General features: G+C 40.3%; 1 protein-coding gene across 1 annotated transcript in view; it reads left to right on the forward strand.

The window, feature by feature from the left end:
• Positions 1–340: 340 nt before the first annotated feature.
• Spred1 (sprouty related EVH1 domain containing 1) overlaps positions 341–15,420 on the forward strand; it is a 63,089-nt gene continuing 48,009 nt past the window's right edge. The window contains exon 1 of the mRNA XM_021156206.2: positions 341–1,021. Within this exon, the coding sequence (XP_021011865.1) occupies positions 990–1,021 (32 nt within the window). The 5' untranslated portion in view covers positions 341–989. The remainder of the gene's footprint in view (positions 1,022–15,420) is intronic.

The raw sequence follows: 15,420 nt of genomic DNA on the forward strand, positions 1-15,420 counted from the left end.
GCGCGCGATGCAGTGCAGCGACATATCCCTCCGCCACCCTCCTCGCCCCGCTCCCGCTGCCCGACGATTTGGGAAGCGAGGGGAGGAGGGAACTACTTTTCTGAAACTTGTTATGCTGCCCACGATCCGGAGCTGCAGTGATTCGACTGCGGGCCGCGGCTTTTAGGTTCCCCCCCCCCACCCCTCAGAGGCCCCGCGCCTCCGGCTCGCAGCCGCGCCCCACGTCCGCCCGACCGCTCCCGCGCGAGCCCCGCCGGCCCAGAAGTCGCGAGGGACTACTTCGCCTGCCTCTCCCGCGGGCGCCCCCGGTTCGAGCGGCGGAAGGAGCGGGCGGCGTGAGCGCTTCCGCCGCCCCCCTCGCGGCTCCCCTCTCGCGGGCGTGAGGAGCGGGCCGCCGAGCAGCGCTGATCTCGGCCCTCCTCGCCTCCGCTCGGCACTGTGCCCTCGGGCTCCGACGCTCGCCTCGCGCCCTGCCTGCTGCCCCTCAGCTGGAGCGCGTCCGAGGCAGCCCCTGAGGGCCGACCAGGCGCGCCGCGCGGGCAGCCGGCGGCCAGGCGGGAGATGGTGCGCGGCACCTCGGCGGGACCGCGCCGCCTCCCGCAGCCAGCGCTCGGCTGCCCCCCGCCGGCTCCCGCCGCCCGCCCGTCGCCGCGCCCCTGAGAGCAGCACCGCCTCAGCCACCGGCCGCGTCCCCATCAGCGCCCGCAGTCGCCCGCGCCGTCTCGGCTTCGCACCCGACCTCGGCGCGGCGAACCGCTGGGGTCGCCACGGCCGCGCTTGCTGCCGCCGCCCCCCTGCGGGGGTGGCCGGGCTGCCCGGCTCGCGGGGCACCGCTCCGAGTGAGGCATCCACCATGGTGAGGCCCCCGAGCCGCTGCCCGCGCGCCCCGCCGGCCGTCGTCGCCCGCCGCCCCTCGGTGCCGCCGCTGCCGCTGCTTCCCTGCCTGCTGTTGCTCCTCCATCTCCTGAGCGGATCACGGTGAGGGAAAGATGAGCGAGGAGACGGCGACTTCTGACAACGAGTAAGCGAGCCCTGGCCTGGTTGAGCCCGGGGGGCAGCCCCCTCCCCCCAGCCCGTCCCGCCCGGGAGGTGATAGATGCCCGATGTGTCGGGCCATTTTCTTTAATGGCAGCACCCCTTTCCATTCGTGCATTTTCGCCTCTCTGCTTGGGGAAGGGTATCGAGTGCAGTGCAGAGGCGGCGTAGCAATCGGACGTCTCCGAGACGGAGTAATAATGTGGGTAGCTCAAAGTGGAGTAGAAACTACCCTTTGCCTGCCCTTCACTCCGGCGTCAAACTCGCCCCCCACCCCCCCTTGAACATCCAGCCACCCTGCCTTTACAGCTATTTCGCTCAGAAACTAATGTGTGGGAGCACCTCCAGCCGCAAACTGCTCTTGAATCCTAATTCGATGATTCAGTGACTCCTAAATACCGATTAAGCCTTCGCCCCCCGCCCCACTTTTTAAACTTATGACCTATACTATTCTAGTAAAAAGATAGGGTTAGGGAAACATTTTAAGAATTAAATAGGATTAAGGACACCTGGAGTGTGGGCGATGTTGAGCTATTGTGTTTTTTTTTTTACCTTCCGAGAGTATTGAACCCGTCTTAATCAAGAACAGAGTAATTAAAATTTTTGAATGCTAGGGTTTGGCTTCCGTCTGTGAAAAAGTACGGTTTACATTGCCGAACACATTGGTGACTTCATCAGAGCTTGATCCATAAGTTTTTGCTTATTTGGACTGTCCTTAGGTTTTCCAAACGAATCACCGTGCCTTTTAAATATTTTGCTTTAATGTAGCAGCCACTTGAAGGAATAATGGCGCTGTAAGAGTTTCCTGTTGAGAGTTAATTTGGGGCCGAATTTTGGTGTCTGTTTTTTCTGTAATTGAATTCAAGTTTTGTTTGTATTTGGAGGGCTATGAAGAAAATGAAGTCTAGTCCTTAGGATGCATTCCTTTAAATAAAGTGCATTCCTCAAGTCAGATCTTTTCGAGAAGGCTTTAAAGGCCAGTGTCGAAGCCCGTTTATCATAAAATAGCAGAAAAATGCCGAGCAACGTCCCCCCCTTTTTTTGAAAAGCACGCATTGAGGAGCGGGTGTGGAAGGAGGTGGATTGCTGCAGTCAGTGCAGTCTAGAAGCAGAAGTGGCCGCCATGTTCTCTCTTTTTGTGAATCGCCCTCATTTGCATAGCACACTTCATTCATAAAAAAAAATAATTAAACATCCATCACCTTGGACAACTTGAAAGGATTTCCTAAGAAAACCACTCGAAGCTTGTTTGTCCTTGTGTAGATTTTTGGGTTCAGTAAGTGAGGAGAATTTGAAGTTTTAGATTAAAATTTGGAACATACGCGCGCACACACAAACAACTACCCCAGTTCTCAGAATGTTGACACAGTTATGTGGGAAATATCAGTTCGGGGAGGTGCTGGGATCACGTGATCGCCTCCATTCATAAAATACCTGGCTGTCCATTCACAGTGCAGTACACTGTCACTGCCTTCCGCAGACTAGATCTATTTTGAGCGAGATCAAGAACCCTGTCTCAATGCTGGGCTGGGAGAAAAACTGCGGAAATGCTGAAGGGAATGACGGGAACTTTTATTAGTATCTTGCAATAAAGCAGCTGGGAAAAAAATCTTAAGATCTATTTTAGAGTTGGGGAAAGATGTCTTACCATTTTAATAATTTAGAAAGTAGTATTGCCTTACTACAGCCAAAGAACAAATGATGGATGTGGATTAAAGCAAATGTAGAATATATTGTTTCCAAACAGGCCTTTTTTTTTTTGGTACTATAGTAAATTGAAAGTGCAAGTCAGTGTATGAAAGAGATCTCAGTGGATAGAGCCGTTGTTGAACTAAAATGAAAAAATATTAATGATTGTTTTAATTCTCAAGATACCGATGCTTTCAAACAGCCCCCCTCCCAAATGTACTTATGGGCAACTGGGAAATTATTCATTCAGATTTTTAAAATTGTTTTCACAACGATATACTGCTATATTAATACATTGTCCTGAGGAGCCTTGTAACTGTTAGTTTGGGTAGTAAAAGGGTGATCTCTGAGAGCTTTTTCATGGGGCAAAAATGGGTGGTGGTGGTTAATGAACGTGAAGAAATGATTATGTTCATCTGCCAATCATGGCTGCTCAAGCTGACACTGCTTACTTGTGCCTTAGCTCAACCACAAAGTGGATTTCTTGGAATGTCCCTTTTAATCTGGTCATTGTAGATCTCATCTTTAACATAGGAAGGAGGTGAAGTTTTGAAATGAAAACTCATTATTTGTAATCACACATTAGGAAAAAACAAGAGAGATTCAGTAGAGCCCTTTTGGGCTTAGGTTTGGTTTAAAATGGCCTTGTTTTAATTTTTTTTCTTTTCTCTCTTTTCTTAAACTATCCTGCATAGGGATTTGATTACAGTAGAAATTATTCTTAACACTTTATTGCTTCATCTTTTTCTTTGTTTCTAGCCTTTTTAAGAAGATGACTATAATCAATTTCTCAGAAGATCGTGTTAACTTCTAAAAATTGATAGCCATTATGCTAAAATGTAGTAGGGCCTTTTAGGGCCCTCATTTTGAAAAACCATTATTTGAATTTAGATTTTGTGTGTGTGTAGAAATAGGTAACTGAGGTTCTTACATATCTAATCAGGAATTAGTGGAAGATGTATTATATAAAAATGTAAAGGGCATCTTAACAGTGATAAGTCAAATGAGGGAAAAATGAATGAGGATAGGATGAAGCCTTAGATTGTTTCAAATTCATGTTTAAAAATAAGATTTTTTTAGGCAGGTCAGATGGCTCAACTGGTACAGGCACTTTACACCTTGCAACCTCATGACCTGAGTTTCATTTCAAGGACTTACATGGTCGAACCTGCTCCCACAAGTTGTACTCTGACCTCCATGTACCCCTACATTCAAAACAACCACACAAATAAATGTACTAAAACATTTTTTAATTAGATTTTTCAAAAGACAGTAAGCATGCTCTAGAAGTAGACTGCTTTATGCCACAGATAAAGGAACGAGCAATATAATTTTATTTTTGAGGTTAATACTTTATTTTCTGATGCTCCAAATGTTTCCAGTAAAGATGTACCTTATATATAATGGATTAGCCTTTAAAATACAAATTTGAACTCTTAAGTATATATTATGGAATGCATAGGGCCTTGGTAATTTGTTGTTGACTGCATATAACACTGCATAGCCTTTGCCAGTCTGACCAAAGCGCTGGGAGGAGTCAAGTAGCTGAGAAACCAAGCATTTTGTTTACTGTGTGCACATCAGTCAGAACCACCTGCCATGTCAGAACTAGGCTTTTTAATAGCAAGCTGGAATTTACAGTAATTTTAGACTAGGTTAATTAAAATTGGATCACTTGAGATAAATTTGTGGTAGTATAATCTGTGTTAGAACCATTTTTCCTGTCAAAAGTAAAATTTGTGGTTATATCTATCATATAGTACTTCGTTAAAAATGTACCTCGCAGTGGCATTATGTGAGTATGTGTATTTAATTCCATTTGTCTAATATATGTATATGATTATGCATACATTATACATATAGTTAGAAAGTATTCTAGAGCTTAATAGAAGGAAACATTGGGAAGCTGTGTAACAATTATTCAGGTAATTATGTTCATGTGGGTATCATGGATAGATACATAATGTAAAATTTGTTTAGAAGTCAGTGGAGCTCAATGCTTGTTCATCTTCACTTCTCCTTTCTGATAGAAGGCTTTTGATTTTGAATTGTATGTTTTAAACTATGCTAACCTAACATGCTCAAAAAAATAAAACAAAACAAAACAAAAAACTTGTGGAAATAATTTTCCTCCAGAAGACTCAATTATGCCGTGATCTCCAACACTCTATCGTCCTGTATTATTGTGTACTTGATCCGTACTTATAGTCAGATTTCAGAAATCATCCTCATTTACACATTTTTATGTCTGTTATTGCTTCTTCTTTCATAATGCTTGTTATACACTTGTGTGTGTGTGTGAGACTTTTTACATTAGGGATCATTTGGCTTTGTTAGAAAATAGGCCCAAAAATTATGGGAAAATAAATTATATTATCTTTTAAAGAAGATTTACCCTTTTATTTCCTAAGGCCAAAATTGGCTTCATTTTTGACATGTTATATTTTCTCAAGTTCTAGATATAATAGTTGAGACCTAAAACTATTCTGGATACTCCTGGATAATCATTGTGTTGGGCTCTGAGCTATGCACTGTATCAACAAAAGGTACTCATTTATCTGATTGATTTAAAAGATTTGAAAGTTTCTTTCTTTACAGCTTCTCCATGGTGCCAACTATAATAAACTGTTAGGAATAAAGAAGCCCATTGTTGGGGAAAGGGTAAACAGTATAGGCTTCCTCACTGTATGCTGTTGCTGGTGGAGGGAGAAGACTGTGGGGGGAAAGAGGGACTGACAACCTAGCTCTGATTAGGGTAAGGTGACTAGTAGGTCTCACTAAATGTTGGGAAGGTTGATACTCAGAGGTCTACATTTCTTCTCTAACCTTCAAAACTGCCAATTTGGAAAATAGTTTACCCACTCATGCAAGAAAACTAGTTCAGAGACAACTTATTTGTTGTGCTACCATGAGATAGCAAGGACTAACATTTGTTATGTAATTGTGTCCTTTACATATGACAAAATATGATGTTCGTATTTTGGATTTTTTTCACATCATTTCAAGCACTGTGTGAAAAGCTTTATTTAAGAATTACATAGTTAATATTTATACACACACAAATGCAACACACCCTCACCCCTTTTCTGAGTGGAATTTCATAGTTGAATGATACGGTAGATTAATATATGTGAATATTTTTGCTATGTTTGAGTTATCATTCTAAAATGTTACTTTTAGTTATTATTGTATATCCAAGGAATGGTATACATTAATGTTTACTAGTCTAATATTGTTGGAATTTGTTCTGGTTTTTTTTTTGGAACAGTATGGAGATTGACCTTTAATTTTTTTAATCTGTATCTGCTGTTTTATCCTTGAGATTGTCTAGGAAGGTCACTTTTTTTAAATTAAATTATATACAAAAGAAAAAATAGTATATGAGAATACTTAGGCTTTGAAATGTCTGTTCAGTTCTCTGAAAATTATAATACCAATTATAATACCATTTTTATAGAAAATGAAATTTTATTCAGATTTAAAATGTGCTGGGTGGTAAAGTAGAAATGATTTGTTTAGAAAAAATGTTTTAGGTTAGCCAGAATTTTTGAAATACTGCATTATATTTAGGATTAAAGTGACCATTCAGAGGTCACGTGCGTATGTATTTAATTTTTAACTGTTTTGTGCCCTGAGAGACATGCTTTTCTTCTAATTCTGTGACCGAGGGTGAATGAAGCTGGCTTATTTGTAATGGAAGGAATTTGAACTAAGCATTATGGGTTCTTCTAATGTGCTAGTAGTGCATGATTTGTTTAAAGTTATCAGTGGGACATATACTCTCTTGATTTTGCTAATTATATTATTTTTGACATATTTAAGCAAATGCTGCCTGATACCATGGCAACACAAACACACGGATTTTGAATAAAAAGGAATAAAATTTGCAAACAACCAGATAGGTACATTCAGAAACAAGTTGGGATTACTAACCGTTTTATTGTCATTAGGAGGAGAAGTCCTCCTATCTATTTATTCCAGCTTCTTCTCAGACTTGTTTGGTTTAAATAATCTCTATACCCTCCAGTTAGGTGGGGACAATAAGGGGACTAGCATCCGACCCCATCAGCATGGATTAGTGAACAGAAAGCTACTGAACTTGAATGCTAACTTCAGGAGCTCCATAAGGAACCTGTTAACATCATGCCAGTCTCTAGAGCTTTACTTACTGACCAGGAACACCAGGAAGTCATTCTTACTTGGTCACTTATCAAAACCCTGTTAATCTAACACATTTAGTTTCAGAAGTTAACACAGAATACAGGTAAAATGGTATATTATTCTCCAGCATTTAGTTATTTTCTATGACAGGTTTGGTATCCTAACTGTACCCTAACAGTCGCGAACGAGAGTCATTAGATCAATGAAATCTGTGTCTGTGATACTTGGAATGAGGACTTTATTTATTTATTTATCTTCTTTCGAGAGAGGCAGTGTCTCATTATGTAGCCCTGGCTGGCCTCAAATTCACAGAGATCTGCCTGCCTCTCTACCTTTTATCTAACAAACAAATTAATGCTAGTATACTGTGAAATTTTGCTTTCATGTTTTGAGTAAAGACTGGAAAGAAGAGGCAGATACAGAACATGTATTGGGAAGACCAGAGAGATAAAGTTCTAGTTCTGTATCGTTTTTTTGTTTTGTTTTGTTTTTGTTTTTGTTTTTTTGCTTCATTAAAGAAAACAAGCAGAGGCTTGGTGGTACATGCCTTTGATCCTAGCACTCTGGAGGCAGAGGCAGGTGGGTCTCTGGGTTTGAGGCCAGTTCTGGTTTACAGAGGAACAGGACAGCCCAGACTATACAGAGAAACAGTGTCTGGAAAAACCAAAAACCCGACCAACCAACCAAAAAACCTAAAACAAACCGTTACCTATCTATAAAAAGCTTTTTTTTTTTTTTCTGGGAGCCTGTTAAAGCTTTGGATTTGGAACTGATCTCTTCTCTCTTCTCTTCTCTTCTCTTCTCTTCTCTTCTCTTCTCTTCTCTTCTCTTCTCTCCCTCCCTCCCTCCTCCCCCCTTCCTCTCTCTCTTTTCCTCTTTTTCTTTCTCTTTCCTCCCTCCCTCCCTCCCTCCCTTCCTTCCTTCCTTCCTTCCTTCCTTCCTTCCTTCCTTCCTTCCTTCCTTCCTTCGAGGCAGGGTTTCTCTGTATAGTACTGGAACTCGCTCTTAGACCAGTCTGGCCTGGAACTCAGAGATCTTTCTGTCTTCTCCCACAGATTAGAGGCGTGTACCACCACTTCCTGCCTAGGGGCTCTTAAAATGGGCTTACTGCCTTTCTGAGCTCATCATTTTAGGTGGAAAAGGACACGTTTTGTACAGTTTCAACTCAAGAGCGTTCAATATCCCAGCATAGGGGTCAAAAGTTGACTTCCTTGGCAGAAATGGTGCTTTTCAGTTTCGGTTATTTCAGGAGGTAAACAGTTCATGTTCTTGTAAGCTGTGATCCAGCGGAGATCTTTTACTGGGAAGAAAGATTTGCGAGCCAGTTCACTGTTATTGGTTTAATCTGTTAAAATTTTATTTTTAATTGGGCCAACCAAAAGTCTGTCAACTTATATGTAAGCTGCCATTTTTGGTCATAAACAACTGTAGCAAAAAAAATTAGTATATATTATCATTAGTTCCTGATATTTAGCCTGCTATTCTGATATAATTAATTTTTTAACTCAAGAATAACTTTCTTAGATATGTAACTCTGTGCTTGCTTTAGGAGTTAATTGGAAGTTTATTGATAAATTAGGTGAATGTACATACTTTGAGGCTTGTTTGACTAAAAAATACTAGGTAGAAGTTGAGAACATGTAGCAAATAACCTTAATAAATGCATCAAACCAGCGTATAGTTTAACTTTGTGTTTGGGGGGGGGAGGGAGGGAGGGAGGGAGAGAGAGAGAGAGAGAGAGAGAGAGAGAGAATGAATGAAACCTTTAGCCACCCTTTGTTTTCCTTGGCAGCTTTTCTTCTGAGTCTGATATTTCACATACAGACTGGACTGCTTTGAGTCTGAATCTGTAGAGTGTGTGCTGTGTGTCCTCTGGTACAGATCAAAGGAAAAGGACAGTTTGTCTTGTAGTTACTGATTAACTTCAGCTCATCCCATTATTGCATCTATCCTGCCTTAGATGCATTTAGTTGATACATTAGGGAAGTATAGGCAAAACAGTTCTAGCAAGATGCAGACTTGCTGGTGGATCTCTGAGTTTGAGGCCAGCCTGGTTTACATATTTGTTACTCTGTCTCCAAAAGAGTAAGATAGATATTTTTAAATGACTTTGAGGACAAGAGCAATTAAAGTGAAGAAAAATCTACTAAAAAAAGTAACTATGAAACCTCTATAGACCTTTCATATACATAAACTTTATTTGAATATAGTTTTCTTTTTAAATGTAAATATAAAGTTATTAACATTAGATTTTAATAGGTCAAAAAGCAATAGAGTTATTTATTAATTCCTACTTGATACATTTAATATAAAGACTGTTTCTTTGGTTTGGTTTGGTTTTCCAGAGACAGGGTTTCTCTGTGTGGCCATGGCTGTGCTGAAACTCATTCCTTAGACCAGGCTGGCCTCCAACTCAGAGATCTGCCTGCCTCTGCCTTCTGAGTGCTAGGATTAAAGGCNCCCCCCCCCCAGCTATCTGTATATTTTTAATAGTCCTCACTAATACTGTAATATTTCATCATATTGTATAAGAGGCTGACATATCTTATATTCTCCTTAGTGAATGCTAGGTTTCCAACTCTTTAATATTACAAATAACATCATATAGTTGGTGTACAGCTGGGATCCTAGAATTTACAAGGCTGAGGCAAGAGAATTTTAAGTTGACAATTGCAAATTTCAGGATAGTTTTTGCTGATAGTAAATTCCAGGGCAGCATGTCTCTGTCTGTTTGTCTCTGGTGACCTCCCCAGCCCGCACCCTCCCCCGTGTGTGTGTGTGTGTGTGTGTGTGTGTGTGTGTGTGTGTGTGTGTGTCTAGACCAGAGAAGGATGTGTAATGTTCTGCTCCAGCATTCTCCATCTTATTTCCCCATTGACCCTGGACCTAAGCTGTCAGGCAGCAAGCTCTGAGGATCCTTCTCTCTCTCTGCCTTCCACAGTGCGGGGTTATAGATAATGTGGGTAGACAGACTTTATGCAAATGCTAGGGATTTGAACTCAGATCCTCATGCTTTGCACAGCAAGCACTCTTATTCACTGAGCCATCACCCCAGGACTTTAATTTTTTTGAAAGCCTGTGAAAGGGTGTTAATTTCCAAAGAATACAAGTTTCTTTTAATGATAATTCAAAGCCTTAGATTCATTTTGTATTTTTCTTGCCTATTGATTCGAAACGAGGCTTGGGAAAGTTAAGAAACAGTAAAACTTCTGAGTTGTTAGTACTAAAGGTACGCACCACCACTGCCTAGTTCTTCTGAGGAAAAGAAAAAGCAGCCCCCCCACCCCTGAAATAACTCTTAAGTGGTGTTTACCATTAGTCCTCCTTTAAAAATAAGGAAATTGAGCAGGGTGAGGTAGTGTATCCTTTGTAGTTCTAGCCAGTAAGGAGCCTGAGCAGAAAGATCACAAACTTGATGCTAGACTGCTTTCTACTCTGTCCTTAAGTATCTTTGTTTGTTTGTTTGTTTGTTGTTTGTTTGTTTTTCGAGACAGGGTTTCTCTGTATATCCCTGGCTGTCCTGGAACTCACTCTATAGACCAGGCTGGCCTTGAACTCAGAAATCTGCCTGCCTCTGCTTCCCTAGTGCTGGGATCAAAGGTGTGCGCCACCACTGCCCGGCTCCTAAGTAAGTATATAGGAGCTGGAGAGATGGTTCAGCAGCTAAGTGCACTTGTTCTTGCAGAAGACGCAAGCACTGTTCATAGTATGTCACAACCATCCCTTACTCCATGGGAAACAGTTCAGTCTCCTGACATCCATCAGTGCTAGCACTTAATGTATACCTGCAGATAAAATGCTCATATATTTTACCACCCCACAATATGCTTAAGTAGGGCTTCATTGCTTTGTGATCTCTATTAAAGGAATATATTTACTTACGTGTTTATCATAGATTTGTAAAAAATATTTTTAAAGATTTATTTATTTATTTGTTTATGTGTATGAATATGCTGTCTTCATGCACACCAGAAGAGGGCATCGGATCCCATTACAGATGGTTATGAGCCACCAGGTGCTTGCTGGAAATTGAACTCTGGAAGAGCAGCCAGTGTTCTCTTAACCCCCATAGACCTTGATTTTGTTGTTGTTTTTTGTTTTGTTTTTTGAGACAGGGTTTCTCTGTGTAGCCCTGGCTGTCCTGGAACTCACTTTGTGGACCAGGCTGGCGTCAAACTAAGAAATCTGCCTGCCTCGGCCTCCCAAGTGCTGGGATTAAAGGCGTGAGCCACCACGCCTGGCTGACCTTTTAAAACTCCCAATAGTATATTATTATATATACTACAGTATATATATGGTATCTATTTTATAAACATCTTATGAAGGTATTAGATTTTCTAGACTGAGTCACAGGCAGTTGTGGGCTGCTTGATGTGGGTACTGGGAAGAGAACTCTGTAACAGCACTGCGCACTTAACCACTGAGCCATCTCTGTAGCTGCGTACTTAAGTATTTTTAACATGCATTTAAAATTCCTTGGTGTTCTTATGTAACACTTCTTTTGTTACCACACTGTATTTTGTTTCCCAAGATTATTTGAATTATTTCCAAGTATTTGCTGTCATGAATGTACTTGTTTGTGCTCCTGGCACATATGTGCTAAGTGTTCTCTTAGGATATATGTAGGAACATAGGTTGTTAAGATAGTGTGAATTTTGAAGTCTATGAAGCAGTGTCCCCCTCCCCCAAAAGAACAACAAAACGAATGTGTATGTCCAAGGATTCAATTTATACTTAAGAGTGGTCCTTAAACATTGCTGTGATTTTAACTGGTATCTTGAATATCAGATAATGAATTTTGATAAAATTTCCCACGAGTGTTTTTCCAGGTACTGAACTGAGCAAATTAATTTATGAAATCAATGAACTCATTTAATACAAGGAACCCTATGGTGTAGGTACGGCGAACTCATTGTATGGATGAGGAAACAAAGCCTGGTAAATCATAGTTAGGATTTAGACTTGGTTAGGTTACACAGTAGACTCGGGCTTCCGCCCTGTGATGGTTTTCCTTTGTCCAAATTACTGATTTTTTTTTTTTTTTTTTTGGTTTTTCGAGACAGGGTTTCTCTGTGTAGCCTTGGCTGTCCTGGAACTCACTCTGTAGACCAGGCTGGTCTCGAACTCAGAAATCCGCCTGCCTCTGCCTCCTGAGTGCTGGGATTAAAGGCGTGCGCCACCACGCCCGGCAAATTACTGATATTTATATTTCCTAATCTCTCTGTCTTTTCACCTGCTTTTACTCATCTCTTGGCCTGTATGTGTTCATGATAGAGCATTGTCTGATGCATAGTTGTCTTTTGAAAAGAATTTTTAGAATTTGTTTCCTCAGTGTTAGAATGGGTAAGGTGACTGTGATGATTTCTAGAACGTTTCCAATTATTTTATAATCTGACTTAATCTCCTATTCATTGCATCATTAATTTCAAGATATTATTTGTTTTATTTTGCCTTTTTTAAATTATAAAAATGTAAAACAGTTGAGAAAGACTTATTCTATTATATAAATCTGATTACAGTTAATTACTTTTATGGATTAACCATTTAGGTTATTTAAAAACCTGCAGTGATTGACACACATGCATTGCTTTATATTAGGTTAAAAACTAACCTGGACTTGACATGTATTAACTCCAAGTAAGTGTTTTGTACACCGGTAACTGGGCTGTTTCTTTAGCACTCTTGGTGGTTCTCTTGAGGTAGTCCTTTATGAAGCCAGTCATCTGTATGGTCTTCTGGGTGGTCAGTTAATAATGGTGAATTGTGTTTTATTGTTGTTTGTGCGCATTCTCTCTCTCTTTCTCTCTAATTTAATTTCATCTTTATTTGTATGCCTGTCTATGGGTGCCCACTCAGGCCAGAAGAAGGCATCGGCTCTCCTGGAGCTGGAGTAACAGGATTGATTGTGTGTTGCCTGTTGACATGGGTGCTAGTGACCAAACACCAATCTCCTCCAAGAACAAGTGCTCTGCATCACAGAGCCATTTCTCCAGCACCAAATTTTTGTTTACTAGTTTTTAAAAGTAATTATTTCAAAAGTGATAATGCTAACGTTGGAAGAATTTAACAAATTCTAGCAAAATGCTAGAACCCAGTAACAAATGGCAATCCCTATGCTATGTGTGATAATCTAAATGTCAGTAGCATTTACATTCGGGTCATGTGAAAAAAAGTTTGTCTGCTTCGGGAATGAAATGTCGTAATCTTTCCATATCTTAGAGGTCACTAAATGTTGCAGTGCAGAAGACCCGAAGAGCTTACTCATTTGTTGCATTGGAATGACATACTGGTAGTAGCAGCCAGACAGATGGAAATGAGGATGCTGCTGTGTTTATTATTCAAATACAGTTCATCTCCCACAGTTTGCATTGCTTCTAGGCTTGGCACACTAGTTAGCATTGACACCGAATGAGGTAACAAACAAGCATTTGTTGAGCATTTATGAAATCCTGGAGGAAGGAAGGGAGTTACTACTTTTGAGGCATTAACATAATAAGCACTAGGCATGTAGATAAATAGAACAGGGTCATTCTCAAGCAGTTCTCCTCAGGTTTACAAATAATTGTTAGTTCGTTGTAATGCATGGCTTGGAGATAATGATTTAACTATGAGGAGCAGTACAAGTCCCCCCCCCCAAATTAGAAAAAAATCATTTATAAGAGAAATTTTTTTCATGTGCACTCACTTTCACAGTTCTAAAGTCTTATGATTTAATGTAGCTCCAATCTTTGCTGACTGGAATATCTTGAAGTTCACATGGCAGGATAATTGTTATCTCTTAATTAGTAAAGGTTAAAGGGTTAGTTTGTTATGGCTTAAAATAAAGGAGCAAATGAGTACTGTGGAAGTAGCCTTTGTACCTTTATATTTTATATGTTGTGGATGAAATTTTGTGAGTATATCTTGGGTATTATATATATTTATATACTGTCTGGTGCTCCTTCCCTAGAAAGAGCTTTGACGTGAAAGATTGATAATTGTTAATTGTTAATGCAAGGCAGTTAGCCCAGTTGGGCCACCATTGGAGGTAGTAATAAGTAGCATGATGAGGTGCTGCTCTAAAAGTCATGCTCCAAAAAGCTGCGTTTTCTGGTCAGAAGACAAAGGGCTATTTAGGATGAAGAGCAGGGTTTGCGTCGTAGACTTCTCATCGCTGGCTGTGAGCAGATTGAACTGTATTTTCTTTCCCCTTTCCATTTAGTTATCCTGAAACTGAAGACTTTAGGGATAAAGATGAGGTAGAAATAGTGAAGAAACAGGCAGTTTCGTTCATTTGTCATTACTTCTCATCAGCTTACACATTCTAAGGCTGAGTTTTATTTTAGAGAAGAGAGCTATTGGTAATTACAACTACTCATATTGCTGTCTTGCTTCAAAAAAGTTGTATACTTGAGTATCTTACATTCAGTGATGAATTTAATTCTTTTTAAAAAATTATTTTCCTCTTTTAAGTAGTGATCCAAATATTCTTTGCCCTTAGCTTAGACCCAGAATTCTACAGTTGACAGTTCAGTTCTTCCTGTAGACTTGGTGTATTTGAGTGACAGGAAAGAGCAAGTGTCTGCTTCTTGCAGCACCAAAATCCAACAAGTGATGGGAGCTGCTAACACTTCCCAGAATCTCAAAGCAAATCTGTGGGGTTGAGGAAATACTCTCTTGGGAAAGATATTAGACCTCAAAAGGTAGGAATCAACTTACAAAGACACAGCATCCTTAGTCAGTATCCTAAAATGTTAGTATATTGCATAGCCAAATGCAACAGTTAACATATAGATTATATTGTCTATGAACAGTGTGACTATCTACTAATATTCTTGAAATTTCACAAGTTGCCCTAATTCAGGATGTATTTCATGATTGTATGTTGCAATAGGTTGTCATGTATTGACAAATTAGTCTCCTGTAATCTGAAACATCTCTTTAATTTCTTTTTTTATAATCTTGACCCTTGCCTGAAAAGTACTAGGCAGATAATTTGCAGAATATTCCTAAATTCAAGGTATCCATTTTTGGCAACAATACCATGTTACAAATGGTAGTGTATTCAGTCAGGAGGTTGGTAAGATGAACTGAACATTTTGCTAAGATGCTGACCATGTTTCTTAACTGGTTAAGTTCTTTTTGTAATAAGCAGCTTATGAGGGAGTTTTCTGAGGCCTGAAAAACACTGTTATCTGGCATATATTTACCATTTTTCTCATTTATTGATAATTCTTATCTATGACAATTACTGTGAAGCTTGCCAAATTATTTTTCTATAACCATGGTTTCTCTCACTTTTAATAATTTGGTATGTGGTAGAAAGGCTCTCTCTTCTCATACTTACATACATCTTTAGTATGACTTGTAGTGCACTGACAGTGTAGTTCCCCTGGAGCCACTGGGAAGCACCAACGTGTTGTTTTCTATGTCCCTCTGACAAGCATTCTCGAGGCTCAGGAAGTGCTTTGCTCGTCCTAGCTTTGGAATCATTATTTCTTTAAGGAGCACTGGTTGGTTGTTTTTTTTTGTTTTTGTTTTTGTTTTTTGTTGTTG

The sequence above is a fragment of the Mus caroli genome, chromosome 2 (genome assembly GCF_900094665.2).
Source record: "Mus caroli chromosome 2, CAROLI_EIJ_v1.1, whole genome shotgun sequence".
Lineage (NCBI taxonomy): Eukaryota > Metazoa > Chordata > Mammalia > Rodentia > Muridae > Mus > Mus caroli.